Raw genomic sequence first — 17,307 nt, 5'->3', positions numbered from 1 at the left:
TCAAATACATATATTACATCAGCTGTTGTGGGAGATTGGAGGTGTGTGTGTGTGTGTGTGTGTGTGTGTAAAGTTATGCAACTATCTCACGGATGTTTTTTCCATTAGTCTTTAGAAACGACCTCGATATCAGAAGAGACGAGGAAGTGGGCTGTCTCTGTGATGCCACGGAGTACAGGGACCGTAACTAAAACTAAAACTCTTTGATTTCCCCATCTGATAAAGGAACCAGCGCCCCGTAGAATGAACATCCACAGATCAATTTAGATCCCACAAAACTTCATCCATTAGGCCTATATATTTGGAACGATATTAATGAACTTGTTTGACTATCTTGCAGATAAACATGTAGTGACATCTATAAATAATATTCCTGACCAATGTCGGCTATAGTATTTCATTACAAATTGATGAACCAACAGTATAAGTGGGGACAGCATTTGAACTTGACGTTATAATATTGACCGTTTATCATATTATCTTGGTGCGTTCTCGGTATCGCGTAACTCGTGTTTTCACAACCTTCTACCCGTGAAAGTGCCCTGGAACGGCAGTCAAACCCGCAACCCGCTACCGGATCGATGTAGGCTACTCCCCCCAGTAATTACGCGGTAAAAAGTGTCACTGGAACGCAGCATAGGTCATGGTGCGTAACGGACCGTCCCATTATTTGACGGAGGGAAATCCCTTTCACCTCTAACTTTCACCACTTCAAGTTCCGTACCATGATCGCCACATGGAATATTATTTTATTATTCAGGAATATTATTTATAGTCACTACATGTTTATCTGCAAGATAGTCAAACAAGTTCATTAATATCGTTCCCCATCCTCACGGCTTCCCGCAAATACAAATCAATCAATCAATTGCACTGCAGAACTTCATTGTAACTTGGCAAAAGTCAACAGTGAAGCCGATCTTCTAAGAATTCTGGAAAACGCAACCCCACGCCTCAGAGACGGGCTCTGGAGCAGGTCAACAAAAACACGCGCTCATCGCCATACGTGTCGCGTCGCGTCCGCTCCCCATGTGTATTTTCGGCGTTTTAAGTCCATCCGAGATGATGATGGCGAGTTGGTGACGGGTGACGTCCTCCCCTCTCCAATTTCTGCTCGACAGGTGCTGACTGCTAAACCGATGTGTGTTTCACATCTGAAAGTAGAAAAGACTGGGAACTCCGTGTTTGAACTATTTAGAGACACACAGTCCAACAAAGACACGCAAAAATACAAAATAAAAAATAACAACAACAATCTGAGAGTCTTAAGATAGGCTGTTACAACATACTAGTATAGCCTATGCATGCAGGTCCTGTGTCCGCTGTTAGGACCCCCTCTTGCGGAGGTCCCGCGTCCAAGAAAGTTTTGCGCAACTACGTTTTCACGTCTCCGTCACACCGTGTCCCCACATCCCTGGGGGTGACATACTCTGCGAGGCGAGTCGAGACGTATTGTGTGGAATGTGTATATTGTGATTCAAACGCGATGACATTTATCTGCGGTCGCTGCTCATGGAGACTATTTGAGATGGCATCGCGTTACCTCCGCGTTATTTCATGCCTTTCCATATCGGATTAAGTCCGCACCCATTCACTCTGGGGTAGATCAAAGGCGACAGTCGAAGCTTCTCGTGGCGGCGAATGCATTGAATAGGTCCAATCAAGTGAGTGTTTTAACAGCATCACCTCCCCTTCTGTACTACACTCACCGTCATCATGTTGGATGCATTTGGGCAGCGAAGTGTCTCCGTCCATGTCACAAACCAGGATCTACAGATCAAACCAGCAGAGAATAAAGGCATTGGGATGGATCATGGAATTGGCAGGAGATTCTGCGACTTGACCGGACAGGCATTGTCCAAGCGGAAACTTTTGGTCGGGTTAGATCTTCTGTGTCTATTACTTGGTAAGTACTATTTCAGTAGGCCTAATCTATCTATCTATCTATCTATCTATCTATCTATCTATCTATCTATCTATCTGTCTATCTGTCTGTCTGTCTGTCTGTCTGTCTGTCTGTCTGTCTGTCTGTCTGTCTGTCTGTTTCTTTAAATTATATATTCATTGTATATATCTATAAATGTGAGGGTTCTTGTTTTAAAGAATAAATCGTTGCCAACATTGAGGCGTTTGAGGTGCTCTAGACTTCGACTATGGTTAATTGTTTCTTTGCAGCAAGGAAACCAAAAAAAGTATTTTATTGATCTTATTGGACTTAATTTTCTCATATTCTTTCGCCTCTGCTGCCCCCCACCACCCCCCCCCCCCCCCCCCCCCCCACACACACACACACACTCTCCCACCGCTTTATCTGCATCGCGCTCTCAAGTTCTTTCCTCCATGCCAGCTGCTTTCTGCATTGCTCCGGGAATTCTATCGTTTCCATGGCAACCAAAAGTTCTCAGGGAAGAGTTTCGCCCGGGGGATTTCAGTATAAATAAATACAAATAAAATCCCTGTGGCAGGGGAGGGGTTGTGGGGTGGGGCGGGGGGGAGGGGGGGTGGAGGGGGGTGTATAGCGAGGAGAGAGAGAGAGAGAGAGAAAACGTATGCTTATTGGATGAATTGTATGTAGGCTACTCTCATGATTCTTTCAATTTCTTGGTTGTGTCTTCGTGGTTAAAGCTTTGCTTTGGATAAAAGCGTCTGCTAAATGAATGCATTGTGTGTGTGTGTGTGTGTGTGTGTGTGTGTGTGTGTATGTGTATGTGTGCATTTGTGTGTGTGTGTGTGTGTGTGTGTGTGAGTGTGAGAGAGAGGGAGAATGGAGGAGGGACAGTGCAAGGATGGTTCAGGCTGCTGCCACAGTTGCTCTTTGTTCTGTTGACAAGAGTGGAGTGAAGTCACAACACACACACACACACACACACACGCACACACACACACACACACACACACACACACACACACACACATTCCTGTAGAGGCATCAGAGTGAGGACCGAGTAACTGTGCATTGGTAGTGAGGACCACCCTTTCTGCTACACTTAGAGAGAGGTAGTTGCAACTTTTCCCCACTAGTTGACCCCCTGATTCCATTTCCCACCTCAAATTCTTTAAAAACCAAAGTATAAAAATCAGTTTTAAAAACCCAGTTTACTAGTCAAGTGGGGACTTTTTCATGGGCACCATATTAAATTAGTTTGCAGCCAGACAATTTAACAATAACTCCTTTTTTTTGCTCAATAGTCACCCTTTACCACTATATATGTTTGTATATATATTTTAACAAACCAATTATGTAATAATACATCATAATTATTATTATATGAGGTTGTGGCTTATAAACAAGTGGAATACTTACAAAATAATGTTGATTTAAAGTTAGTCAGTCTACTGCACAGAAGCTTAATTGTGTATTTAACATGTACACAGCACTCCACACAGCCCTTACATACCTGGACAAAAACAACACTTATGTTCAGATGGTGTTTGTGGATTTTAGTTCTGCCTTTAACACTATCATTCCCCATAAACTGGTACAGAAACTGAGCAACTTCAGCCTGGGGGGCAGCTCATTGTGCACTTTGATTCTGGATTTCTTCTGCAATAGATCACAGATTGCGAGGGTGGGGAATTTTACATCACATACGCTCACCCTCAACACAGGCATGCCCAAGGGGTGTGTCCTCAGCCCTCGCTGATACTCCATATTCACACATGACTGTTCTTCCGTTCCCCATTGTCAAGTTTGCTGACATCAAACAACGAAGCAGCCTACAGAGAAGAGGTACAGCACCTGACACATTGGTGTCTACAAAATAACCTGGACTTAAATATCGGCAAAAGCAAGTGTGAATCTGAGAATTACTCTGAACCTCCTTATCCAAGGGGAGGAAGTGGAGGGTAGAGAAGTTCCTCGGAGTCCACGTTTCAGCCAACCTCACCTGGATCATGCACATTGGCCAACACAACAGGTGAGGAAAGCCCAACAGAGACTAGGAATATCCTAAGATATATATCCTAAGAAAGTTAAAACACGCCCACCTACCCCACTCTGCTCAACTTATCAACCATGGAAAGCATCTTGACCTACTGTTGCACTGCAAGATTTACCAGCTGCACAGAGGACAACAAGAAGGACATCTGGCGGGTAGTGAGGGCAGCGGAGCATATCATTCTATCAGACATCCACATTGGGCAAGAAGAAAGCCAGCAGCATCTCCAAGGATCACCCACACCTCGGACACAGTCTGTTCTCTCCATTGCCCTCAGAGAGAAGATACACGACAATCAAAACCAAAACAGACTGAAAAACATCCATTAGCCATTGCTGCAATCACATGGGGAAATGACTGTAGACGGGACTTCATCTATACACATTGAAATAAAACCTTCACTTTTTCCCTCCTTTCTGAACTTATTTATCGCCTATTACATCTATTCATGCTTTATTCTAGGATGTCTGTATTTTGCTTTTGATGAAGATGCCATGCTGGAGCTGTTTAACAGTGTTTCATTGTTTAACAGTGTCAAATAAATTCTATTCTACTTCACTAGTTAAGATGTAAAAAAAATAAAATAAAGCAGCAGGTGTCTGTAATTATATTTATTTCAGGTTATTTTGTTACTCTATTTCCCATTCTCTTTACAGACTATGAAAAAAATACATCCACATTAGAATGTGTTAAAGAACACTTAAGTGCCAACCATCTTTTGTAATTATACACCTGAATGGGAAAACACTAATAAAGTGACAAAAACATGTGTCACATATTTAAACAGTAGATTATCAGTATATTTAAACATGGGAAAACACTAATAAAGTGACAAAAACATGTGTCACATATTTAAACAGTAGATTATCAGTATATTTAAACATGGGAAAACACTAATAAAGTGACAAAAACATGTGTCACATATTTAAACAGTAGATTAGCTCACATGTCTTTGAGCTGCTAAAAGAACGACAGCATATGAACATGAATAAAGAAGACTAGAGTAGTCACTCTATTCAAAATTTAAGGTTGCGCGAAGCAGACCTCCTGTTCAGCGTAACAACTCTGTTGTACACTAGGTTTTTAACATCCTTCCAGGTTCTCTTGCCCAGAACTTTCTCTTTGTTTATGCATTTCATGCACGCTTCTTTTCCTGGTACTTGGCGCTGTTTGATAAACACATCCAAGTGCTTATGCACTGCTGTCCTCTCAGCCTCAGACCATCCTCTCCTTGCCTTTGCTAGGGGTGACAAATGACAGAAAACAATGCATACCTTAAATAAACAGGCATCAATAAACATTTTCATCTGTACAAACATAGCTTGCAGGTAGTCACAGATAGCAACCACAGTACTTATGTAGTATACAATTTAGTACCAATTTATACATTTCATTCAGAGTTTTGACCGTGTGGCAAGGCCATGCAAGGCTAGTTCATTTGTATAGCCCCTTAGTTTTTCTCAAAGGGCTTTACACAGCATCATAACATCATCTGCCCTACATCAACTGGGAAAAACTCCCAACAAAACCCCTTGGGGGGAAACGATCTGTATGCTTCTCCTGTGTAGTTTTAGAACCTACTTATTTCCTTGGACTTGGGCCGTTCTCCACTCTCTCTCTCGATCACATTTAGTCCTGGTTCCTGATCTACAACACAGACAGGCAAACATTAGAACTTTTTTTTTTTTTTTTTATCTGACTTTCAAAAAACAGGTTGCCGTTACACTATATTTTTGCTTGATATGAAGACAGTTCTTCACAATTGCATAATGTTGGGCAATAATTTGACTGCCACAAAGACGACAATATAAATGAATTAAATACAATTACATTATTTAATGAATTAAATAATTATTTAAAAACTTGAAAGAAGAAAGGGGATGGAGTAGTGCATTGTTATTCATGCAAAATTATTTTATTACTCTTTTATTTAATAAGTTGTAAGTAAGAAAAACACAACCAGCAGGGTACAAAAAGGTTGTATTTCTAAATTCCACTACCATCATTAATCTCACCATCTGCGTTTGACTTCTCATCCTCAGTTTGTGGCTCACGGCGGACTTTGCCTAACAGGTCCGAAGGTGCATCTGTAAAGCAAGAGCAACACAAGTGCAACACCTCTGTAAATATGACAGGAGACAATGAGATCATAATACCAGCTGCAGAGAGGGCTGAAATTATTCATTCTTGGCATTTTACAACCCATGCTCTGAGTTTTAACAAACTTACTGCTGGTTTTCAGAGTCCGAGTCCTGTTGTGTTTTCTCTTCTTCTGGGAGAGCCTCATATCTGGGCTCGATCCCACACTCTCATCTACAACAGCAAAAGACAAACGTTAGTCAATCTTTACAGGTTAAAGTCTCGGATCTTTATTGAATTATTTTAGTAGCTGTTAAAGTAATGTATTGATCAGTCTCAAATAAACACAATGGTAATGATGAAAAGGGATATAACAGGTGCAAATATAACAAATTTAAAGTCCCTGCAAGGAACTTTCATGTTTGTTGTAAAGTATATTTTGGCCTTTAATAGTGGAAGAGACAGGAAATGGGAGGCAGAGAGGGAATGGCATGCAGCAAAGGGCCACCTGCAGTCAGGACTGTAGCCTCAACACATAGGAGGCTGCTCTACCAACTGAGCTCAACGATGCCCCTTCTACTTCTTTTATCTAATAAGTTTAAGTAAGGAAAACACAACCACAGGGTACAAAAAGGTTGCATTTCTAAATTCCACTACCATCATTAATCTCACCATCTGCGTTTGACTTCTCATCCTCAGTTTGTGGCTCACGGCGGACTTTGCCTAACAGGTCCGAAGGTGCATCTGTAAAGCAAGAGCAACACAAGTGCAACACCTCTGTAAATATGACAGGAGACAATGAGATCATAATACCAGCTGCAGAGAGGGCTGAAATTATTCATTCTTGGCATTTTACAACCCATGCTCTGAGTTTTAACAAACTTACTGCTGGTTTTCAGAGTCCGAGTCCTGTTGTGTTTTCTCTTCTTCTGGGAGAGCCTCATATCTGGGCTCGATCCCACACTCTCATCTACAACAGCAAAAGACAAACGTTAGTCAATCTTTACAGGTTAAAGTCTCGGATCTTTATTGAATTATTTTAGTAGCTGTTAAAGTAATGTATTGATCAGTCTCAAATAAACACAATGGTAATGATGAAAAGGGATATAACAGGTGCAAATATAACAAATTTAAAGTCCCTGCAAGGAACTTTCATGTTTGTTGTAAAGTATATTTTGGCCTTTAATAGTGGAAGAGACAGGAAATGGGAGGCAGAGAGGGAATGGCATGCAGCAAAGGGCCACCTGCAGTCAGGACTGTAGCCTCAACACATAGGAGGCTGCTCTACCAACTGAGCTCAACGATGCCCCTTCTACTTCTTTTATCTAATAAGTTTAAGTAAGGAAAACACAACCACAGGGTACAAAAAGGTTGCATTTCTAAATTCCACTACCATCATTAATCTCACCATCTGTGTCTGACTTCTCATCCTCAGTTTGTGGCTCACGGCGGACTTTGCCTAACAGGTCCGAAGGTGCATCTGTAAAGCAAGAGCAACACAAGTGCAACACCTCTGTAAATATGACAGGAGACAATGAGATCATAATACCAGCTGCAGAGAGGGCTGAAATTATTCATTCTTGGCATTTTACAACCCATGCTCTGAGTTTTAACAAACTTACTGCTGGTTTTCAGAGTCCGAGTCCTGTTGTGTTTTCTCTTCTTCTGGGAGAGCCTCATATCTGGGCTCGATCCCACACTCTCATCTACAACAGAAAAAGACAAACGTTAGTCAATCTTTACAGGTTAAAGTTTGAAAGAAAGCCTTCATCTCACCCCCTGGGTTGAGCCGAGGTCTACCGGTCATTTCCAGACTATACATTTAAAAAGCACAAGTCAGTGGAATATCAGTGGAATATTAGTGTTAATGCAAGTCTTAAATAGCTGTATCTTCCCACAGCAATCACTTCCATGGAGTGTTTGGTCCGTAACACAGGTCTGTCGGTCACTCTGCTGTAAACCCAGGAGATCATTTTCTTGTATCCTAGAACCTTTATCCAATGAGGAGAGAGAACGGCAGGAGGAGACGTAGATATTGGACGAGGGCGGAGAATGCCAACTCCATCCGCTGACAGGAAGTTAGCTAAAAACAACCGGATCACTGACTTCTGCTTTAATTATATAGTCTGACTTGTCAGGCTAGGCTCCACATCATGGCTGAAAAAACAAATAGGATCAGAGCCCCTGAGCCGGTGTGCAGCTGTTAATGACAGATCCGACTACACAAATACATTCATCGTAACATGTACGTGATAACCTTTCCCTCCACTGATTGATTACCAAAGGCTTTGGTGACAACAGTGAGGAAGCTCAGCAAAACAGGGAGAAATGAAAAGATTTGAAATGCAATTTATAAAATCAATAAGTTGTATTTGAATCAACATTGTTTGAAATTAATTATTTCACTCGTAATCCATGTAATAAGAAGGAAAATGTGTAGTTTATCAGTCGTTATGCCCAAATAAACCCCAACAGAATGAATAGAACCCCGACGCAAAATGAAATGACTCAAAAGTAGTGAGAATGTTTATATCAAAATAATGTTCAGATCAGAGAAAGGCATCCTCAGTTTTAAGATGCAGGTACCACCAAATATGTTAACCTTCTGTCTAGCACTGCAACAATTAATCAAAAAATATAAGACTTAATTAATTAACTATTCTGATAATCTAATAAGTGTAAATGAGTATTTTTTGAATGAAAAAAAGCTCCAGATTCTCTTCTTCAGCTTCTTAAATGTGAACATTTCTGGTTTCTTTGTTCCTTTCTGACAATTAACTGAGTCTCTCTGGTTTCTGGACAAAACAAGACATTTGAGGACGATGTCACCTGCTGGTTTGAGACACACTGGTCAATAAAATTTTTAAAAATGCCAAACAACTGATCAATAATGAAAATAATCGTTCGGGTTAGTCCTATTTCTGTTCTGTTTGTTTTATTGTTCTTCTTTCCTCCCTCCCTCCTTCCTTTATTACCCCTTTCCTTCCCTCTTTCCTTCCCCTTCTCCTTTGTTCTCTCCTCTTTTCCTCCCTCTCTCCTTCGAGGACAACAAATAAGATAAGTCAAATAAGACATGCACCTCTAACATGTTTAAAATAAACAGAAGCCTAAGACACATACCATCGTCTTGCCCTCTGCCTGGGTTCTTTGTCTTTGGGCGAAGGTCAGAGGTCGATGTGGGAGGTTCACCTACGAAAGATAATTAGTCAGTTCAGAACCAAAAAGACTACTGCTGAATAAACTAGCTAACTAGCTATTGGGTCAAAACAGGACAAAACTGTCAGCTGTAGTGCACACATACCACTAACAGAGAGGCTGATGTTGTCTAGGTTCTTGCCCTTCATGGTCCCTGTCCCCTCCTCCATAGCAAACAGAAGTTTGCTGATTTTGGCAATCTGAAACGTTTTGTCTGTCTGCCGGTAAAAGTCCCGATGCACCCGGATGTCGTGTCCCATAAATCTTGCGACTTGTTCAAGCTCTTGTTCACTTAGATCGAGGAGTTGACAGAGAGTGGCAACTTGTTTCCTTAATTTGGTTGATCTAAGGAGCTCAGGGTTTTCTGCTTTACTATCCTCAGCATATTTTCGCAAGCAATCACAGCCACGTATATTTGTCAATGCACCTGGTCTTGCGAAGAGATATGGGTTTTCTGCGGGTATGCCAGCTTCATCCCTCCTTTCAAGTAACAAGTCAATCGACTCCTTCATTCTCTCCGTAAAGAAAACTGGGACCTTCCTGTCTCTTTTTCCTCTGACCTCTATGCGTGTTAGAAGACCGCTGAGCTGTTTCTCAAGTGGCGACAATGTTTCATAGATGTCTTTGTTAATGGGATTAGTGCTTGCTGTCTTGTAGATGTGAAGAGACAAGCGTGATGCCTCGCCTTCACGCCGTTTGTTGAAGATGATGACCTGTGCCAGAACTGTCTCATTCAATGTCTTGTAGGCTGTTAAACTTAGCTCCTTTGTTAGTTCCTCCTTTGCTTTATCCTCTATCTTCCTCAGATGATCCCTCAGGGCAACCACATCTTTGGTAAGGGGGATGTCGTCTTGTTTGTTCCATCGTTTTTCTTGCATTGTCTGATGAGCACTCACAGCCACATGATTCTTCCAGTCTTTTTCTAGAAGTTCAAGGAATTTTTTGGCCTTCTTCTCAGCCAGGTCATCATCATTCATGAGTGCTTCACCAATGAGGACCTCCACTGCTCCTTTTAGACAGAATCCGATTTTTACAGCAGTAGATGGTTTCCCATACTCGTTTTTGCCAGGACTAAACTCTGAAACCTTCTTTGCCGCACTGACTACAAGCTTATACCATGATGGTGCACACACATCTGCCAGGTCCTTTACAGTTTCGTTCATGCTTTTAACCACCAACATAAAACGTCCAAGCTCCCTCATTCTCTGTGCAATATACTGGTGTTTTGACTTCACACGTCCATGTTTTGCAAAAAGTGCTTCACCATACCTGCAGATCAAAGAGTCTGACCTTATGTGAAAAGAGACGTCGTCTTGCCGCATATTATTGACAATCGCCTGACATCCACTTGAGGAAGCCCTGATCGGAAGAAGCTGCGCAGCTCTACTTTGTACTCTTCTTCTTGTTTTTTTCTCCTCATTATCTACCGTGCACAATCTTTTACTCGCACATGAGGACTGATGTTTCCATAGCTCTTTTTTTACAAACATCCCAAAACAATAAGCACAAGGCAAGTAATCGTTAACAGAGGTGTTAAGAGATGGCTGTTTGCATGTCACAACTTGCCCTTTCCCCTTTTTCAGTACTTTCGTGTTGTGTTTAAAATCCCCTTTATTACGTAATTGATCTAGAAGCACCTTTCTCTCCTTTGATTTTGCCGTGAAGCTGAAGGCATAGGCTACATCCTTGATCGCACTATGTTTTCTCTCCAGATGCCTCGCCACCTTTGCCTGTGGCTTTCCACAGTAAAGACAGAAGTGTCTCTTGTCCCATGAGCGCCTCCCGTCCTCCCTTTTAGTGCACATTTTTACGGTTACACTTTTTACTTTGGCGTCTTCTTTGTTTTTTCTTTTTACGTAAGTTTTGCGGTTTCTGTGTTTTTTTATATTGCACTTGCCTGCTCTTTTGGGTTTTTCTTCTGATGAATCTGTGCGAAGAGTTTCTTCAGAGAGGATATCATCTGCATCACTGCCTGATGACTCTGACTGGGATGGGCTGTATTCTGAGCCTCCTGAGTCAGAAGTTTCAAGTAATGAAGGTTCACTCTCTTCCTGATGACTGTCCAACTGTAAACAAAACAAACACCAGCACTCACAATTAATACTTGGAATCTTGTCTTAACCGCACAGCAGTGTCGGACAAACGTTTTTCAGCCACTTGGCTTTCTTCAAGTGGTTGAAACACGTCTATCCCTCCCTCCTTTCTTTCTTTCTTTCTTTCCTCCCTCCCTCCCTCCCTCCTAGGCCCAAAACATTACATTTTCTGAGTGACATTAAATAACTGTTGGGAGCTCAACTAGTGTGCAGTCTCCTTTTTTCTTTAACTGGTTTCTTTTTAGTAGTCCAGCACCTAGTGTTTAGCATTTGGGGATGTGCGTGTCCATCTCTTTTTTACTTAAGACAGGTCAGAGCCTCAAGGGTCAGACAGTTGGCCGCATGTGGCTGGTTTAACGTTGTAGTCAATAAAAGTGGTTAAAAAACAACAACATTTGTCCTGCTTAAATCCAATGTACATTTTCCTAGATTTTAAATCGATACATGTTGTCTGGAAGGGCAATTTGCCAAGCACAGACCAATGCAGTTAGATCGAAGGAATATAAATAATTACACCCCTACTACTGTATAGATTTTGTATGTTCACTTACTTGTGTTGGCTCCACACTCATGGCTTGGTCCTAAGAAAAAAGAAAATTTATATTGTTTAATGTTATTGTCTGAAACAGTCTTAACAAATAATTAAACAATCACCTGCCTGGGCTCCACTAAGTAGGTCTGGGGGAAGAATATTTGGTGCACTTTCAGAGCTATCAATCACGTATCACATCAATAAATTGGAATGACAATGTCAATGTTTTTAAAAGGATATGCCAACATCTCTTCCCTCAGTTCAGGGTTAACAGACTCAGAGTTTTCACTAACGTTAAACCTGCTTTGTGAAACGGACCCCTGGTTGTGACCTGCGTTCACACGTGTATCCTTTCAAAGTAAATACACACCAAGCTAGACCACGGTGCATAAAACCAGTAGAACAGCTGAGGAGGAAAGCAGCAGAATAACTTACTCATGTTGTCACGTATGGTAGTGTAACCAAGGTGAAATTACATGTTTTAATTGTATTATTTTATTTTAATTGTAATTCACCAAATGCTGATTCATGTGTTTGTTATGTTCCATGTACGTTTTCTAATCTGTTAAAGGTGTTTATCATGCCTACACTGTCACTTTAAGAAAGGTTTGTTTAGGATAGTGACGTCAATGCAGCGCGCGGCGCACGGCGCAAGGGCTAGTCTACGCTATCTTATGATGTGTTCGGATGTACCTTTTTTTGACTTGACTTTGTGCGAACGGATTAAAAGTGAACAACCAGCTTCCATTGTGGTCCAGCAGTTCTTCTCCCGCGCATTCACCAGAACACAACGCAGACCACTATAAACTAACGGATGTGCGCCCATTCATATAAGAAGAGTAATAGTAAGGCCACACCCGTTACAGTAGCACGTAGTTTTTATTCAGACGGGTAGCCGCTAACATCGCTAAGTTAGCAGCAGCAGGAATCGCCGTTAGTAGTACCGCAGGCCGGGAGTAGCTTCTCCCCGACCCGGTCGGCCGGAGGTAGCGGCCCGGGTAGCAGTGCTAACGACCTACAGCGATCTCTGGTGCTGCTAACGGCTAGCTCCGGCGCTGCTAAATTAGCAGTTAGCCAATTAGTCCGGTCGGGAGCTTAGCATCATGCTATCCCCACTGATAACAAGCCCCACTGATATCAAGTCCCACTGATAACAATCCGAAATGAAGTAACATGAACACCTGTTAAGCTTTCCAGTATCAAATTTTACATTTTACATTGCCATCTTGCAGTTTAAAAAGTTTGAATCTTGCCTGTGACGTTTCCAAATAGCAAAACAATACACCATTAGCATAAACTGAAACTGACACTACAGGAATTTAAAATATATTTTACTTACACGTCCCTCACAGTCCTCGTGGTGCTCTTTAAGACGCTTTAACCTCCTTTGGAATCTCTCCAGTCGCCCGCACCTCGCTGGACTCCTCCCACGCTCCATAGTGCAGGTAGTTCTGCTGCTCATGTCTCCACTGAGGTACCGCGCTGCCCAGTGCCCATCCCCCCCACAGCCACAGGTGCTAATACTACTAGGTACTAATTAATGGCCCATCAAAGGGCGGGGAAACCACCCCTCCCCTTGATGGGCCATTAATTAAGGCGCCGCTCTGCCCTGCACAGTGCACCACAATATCAGCACTTCTCAGCTCTGACTCTCAGACCTCTGTGCAGGCTGTAAACTTGCATTTAAATTGAAGAATCACATTTATCTGCACAAAGTAGTGGCACTAATGCTTAAAAACTGTTAAATCATGCATTGTTATTTTTTTCAAGGTTAAAATAAAGTATTTGAAAAAATACATAGTAAAAAAAAGTATTTAAGTGTTAAATTACTGAGCCTCTCTCAGAATATACCCTTATATTTTACACTGTTTTAGCATTGCATTAATTATTTTATATTATCATGTTTGTTTTTTCTGTGTTTCATATGGTAAAGACCAGTTAGGAACTACAGAATTGCTCCTCAGGAATAATTATGTTTATTTGTGGATGAATTAAATCTTACTTGAACCCAAATTAAAATACAACAACCTTCCTTTGTTGATGACATAATTATTTGGGATTTCCAGAGCATCTAGAGCAATATTAAGTATCAGAAAATAACCTTGAAGTTTAAGTAGGTTACCTTAAATCTTTTAATACAGTAAATCAGGCATCATGAAATGGCGAACCTATGTCCCTGACCCGGTCCCAGTGATGGTTCAATCCAGACCTGAGAGGAGACCAATCTTTAACCCTCCTGTTTTCTTCCTGGGTCAAACTGATCCCCCTCCTCTCCTTTCCTCCAGCCTTCTTTTCTTCCTTTCTTCCCGCCCTTTTCCCCCCATAGTCTTTCATTCTACTTCCTTCCTTGACCTAATCTGGTCCTCTTTTCCACCCTTCCTTCCTTCCTTCCTTCCTTCCTTTTAAATTGACAATACATTTCAGACCTTTTTCTTGGATGAAAGTTGATAAGCTGGACCTCAATGAATTTTAATTGAATATCCCTGCAGTAAATGTACAATGGTAGCACAGCCCACAGACCTCTATGCCACAGACAGCAGCAACACAGCACCATCATCATCATCTCATCTAATTCTCAACATATTTAATTTCTTCACAGAGGAACATTTTTGAACCCAGATGCATGACTTTGAGACAGGAGTGAAAGTTCATGTTAACATATTGCCTAAAATAAAAAAAATTATATGTGAAAAATAAGTGTGCAGCCTCCTGTCCCTGACTGTGCAGGCCACATGATCTTCAGGTCTCGAGAAACACTGTGGCCGCCGGAGTGCAGGTGCAGGGCAGTGAGTGTGATGGTCCATCAGACCAGGAAGAGTGGAAGCGAGACTGAGACACCCTGTCTGCCTCAGCCATCTAATGTTATGAGAAATGCAGTGTCGTGCCAGAGTCGCCTTCCGCCATGGAGGTGGGGGCTTCTCCACAGTCGAGGTCCATTGTAAGACGGCCAAGGTAGACGGGGCATCTCGGTCCTGCTGACCTCCGTGGTCCTGGTGCACCACAACTCAGCGAGACTGAGATGTCCCATCTACTTCAGCTGATGGATATGTGTTTATATTTAATTTAAGTTACTCTTAATATTCATTTGTCAAGATGTAGCCTATTCATCTTTTTATTTTGGTACTGCTTTCACATGCCGACTGTATACGAGAGAGAGAGAGAGAGAGAGATTTTCCAGAAAACGAATGGTTAAAAGTGGAGCTCAGGTATCCTATGTCCTATAAACGCATCACAGCTCCTTTCTTGTGCTTGGGGGGGTGGGTGGGGGCAGTAGTTGCGTTGCAGCCTTGGATCAAAGTTGAATACTGCTGTTGGGTTACAACGTTGAGTGACCGTATCATCAGCCAATCAAATTTTCATGCGTTATTGACAGAACTAACTCCCTAGGGGCAAGTGGAGTTTCTAGTGCTGGCCTTGTTGTTTGAGCTTCACTGATTGGCCCATGGGTAGGTGCGTGATGACACACACGCACTGTTTTGAAAGGTGATGGTGGCTGAAGACTGATATGATCACAGACCAGCTTTTTAAAGTTCCTGTTTGCAGAAAAAGATTGCAAGTTGAAGAAAACAGATGCGCTAAATTGCGCTAACTTAAGCTAACTTGCGCTAACTAAAACCAACATTTTATGGCAGAAAACGATCAACAGTAGACAGGTAACAAGCTGTTCTGCTGGCCATGCCTACTCTTCAGTAAAAGCCCTGGCACATGGAGGAGCTGTGGTGATGGGTGAGTGCTAGCTTCTGGTCTGTTTGTTTTTGTTTTAAACTTCCTCTGGATCAGATTGGTACTGATGTTGTTGGGCTTTGCTTTGGGTGTTGCTTCTGCTCTCTCTGTGTCTTAGCAGACGTTTCTTTCAGATTCTAAAAAAAAAAAATCCCTAAAACCATTTCTGATATCACATTCATGAGTTACCTCTGACCTGAGAAAATCTACTCAGTTCATCCTTGAGTCTTAAGTGAAGTAGTTTCAGTTCTCCCACTTACATCTATCAGCACCTGAAAAATTAACCATGGTCAACAGAACCTCAGTATGCTGCTGATTTTAGACTACATATTTCAGTTGTAGAGTTATTTCAAGCAGAAGTAAGCAGAATATTTGTGTTAATATAAGTCTTAAATAGTTATATCTTCCCACAGCAATCATCTCTGTAGAGTGTTAGCAAGGTAGTAAAGTGACTGTTCTGATAAGCTGTAATATCACATACATAACTCACAAGTCAGTTTTATGAAGCAGAGGTCAAGTAAAAAAAAAAGAAGTACATTTAAAGTAGATTTCAGGCGGGGTCTATGAACCTTTTTCATTGTGAATTAAATGTAATGACAAATTGTGACCTAAGAAGACAAATTATTAATTTTTAAATATCACAAAAATACAAAACTAAAATGAAATTCAATATAATATAGTTTATTTTACTCAAAAACACCTGGAAATGATCATTTCTTAAGTTTAACACTTTGTGGTGCAATAATTAAAAACCACCCATAGGGGCGATAGAGAGCAAAAAGTGTGTATTCAGAAGTGTGGATTTTTTCTCAGTTTTGCATTTTTCTGAGGACCTCTCTGAAACTTAGAGAGAAGCATATATACAGCCTCTAGAAGCCATTACAGTGAAAATCTAGTGAGGACCGGCCTAAATGTCCTCACTTCCCAAAATTGTCCTCACTCAAAAGGTTAAAAACCTTAGGTGGTCCTCACAATGATAGCTGTACGAACACACACACACACACACACACACACACACACACACACACACACACACACACACAACCAAACATAAACAGCACAACACACACACACTTGGGCATTTGGGGTCTTGATTTACTGATCCCTTCTATACTTTTGCTCAGTGAATGAAGCCCCAAAAGACCGTCCCCCTCTAGTCCGCTCCGAGGAGGCCATGGACCCTCTACAAACACATTCCCTTTGCACGGACATCCACGTATATACTGTATATACATATAAATATATATATATATATGTATACATATTATATACGTTGCATTCCAGCAAATGCTCTTCTCATGTATTCCTATGTGTGCATGTACATGTGTGTTTGTGGACGTGTGTCATTGGTTGGTTCAGAGCGGGACTGAAGGTGGGCTGGGTCAAAGCCTGCTGAGCTGTGGTGGCATCACCTCCCCCCAACAGTGGGGCCTACCTGCCGGCGTGGCGCGCTACCGCCACCTCCCACACTGGAGCTCTGCTCTCGTGTCGGAGATACAAAAGGACTCAAGCTGTGGCTGTCGCATACGACGTTCATGCATGCACGACAGCACGTGACGATAGCTGCACTTTGCCTGGGCCAACTGGGCTTCAATAAATGCAATGGAATATGAAGTATAGTATCCGGTGCTATGCCATTCAACTTTGTCCATCACACCTTCTACACCCAACCCCCCTCTACCTTCCTTTCTTAAATCCTTTCTTTCTTTTAACACACACACACACGCACACACACGCACACACACAC

General features: G+C 41.8%; 2 protein-coding genes across 2 annotated transcripts in view; one reads left to right on the top strand and one right to left on the bottom strand.

The window, feature by feature from the left end:
- Nucleotides 1-1,716: 1,716 nt before the first annotated feature.
- Nucleotides 1,717-17,307, top strand: part of ppap2d (phosphatidic acid phosphatase type 2D) — a gene marked incomplete at its 5' end in the record, with an annotated part of 20,782 nt that continues 5,191 nt past the window's right edge. Inside the window, one exon of the mRNA XM_084464981.1 lies at nt 1,717-1,906. Within this exon, the coding sequence (XP_084321107.1) occupies nt 1,717-1,906 (190 nt within the window). The remainder of the gene's footprint in view (nt 1,907-17,307) is intronic.
- On the bottom strand, nt 4,955-11,017 carry LOC311340427 (uncharacterized protein; the record flags this gene model as incomplete). The annotated part of the gene is made up of 10 exons (XM_084465328.1): nt 4,955-5,178; nt 5,520-5,585; nt 5,954-6,025; nt 6,168-6,251; nt 6,690-6,761; nt 6,904-6,987; nt 7,426-7,497; nt 7,640-7,723; nt 9,319-10,051; nt 10,544-11,017. The coding sequence occupies 10 exons, from the start codon at nt 11,015-11,017 to the stop codon at nt 4,955-4,957; spliced, it is 1,965 nt and encodes a 654-aa protein (XP_084321454.1).

The sequence above is a fragment of the Micromesistius poutassou genome, assembly GCF_964030765.1.
Source record: "Micromesistius poutassou genome assembly, chromosome: 3".
In the NCBI taxonomy this organism is placed as follows: Eukaryota; Metazoa; Chordata; class Actinopteri; order Gadiformes; family Gadidae; genus Micromesistius; species Micromesistius poutassou.
The sequence above is the reverse complement of the archived record's forward strand: the minus strand, read 5'-3'. Positions and strand labels throughout refer to the sequence as shown.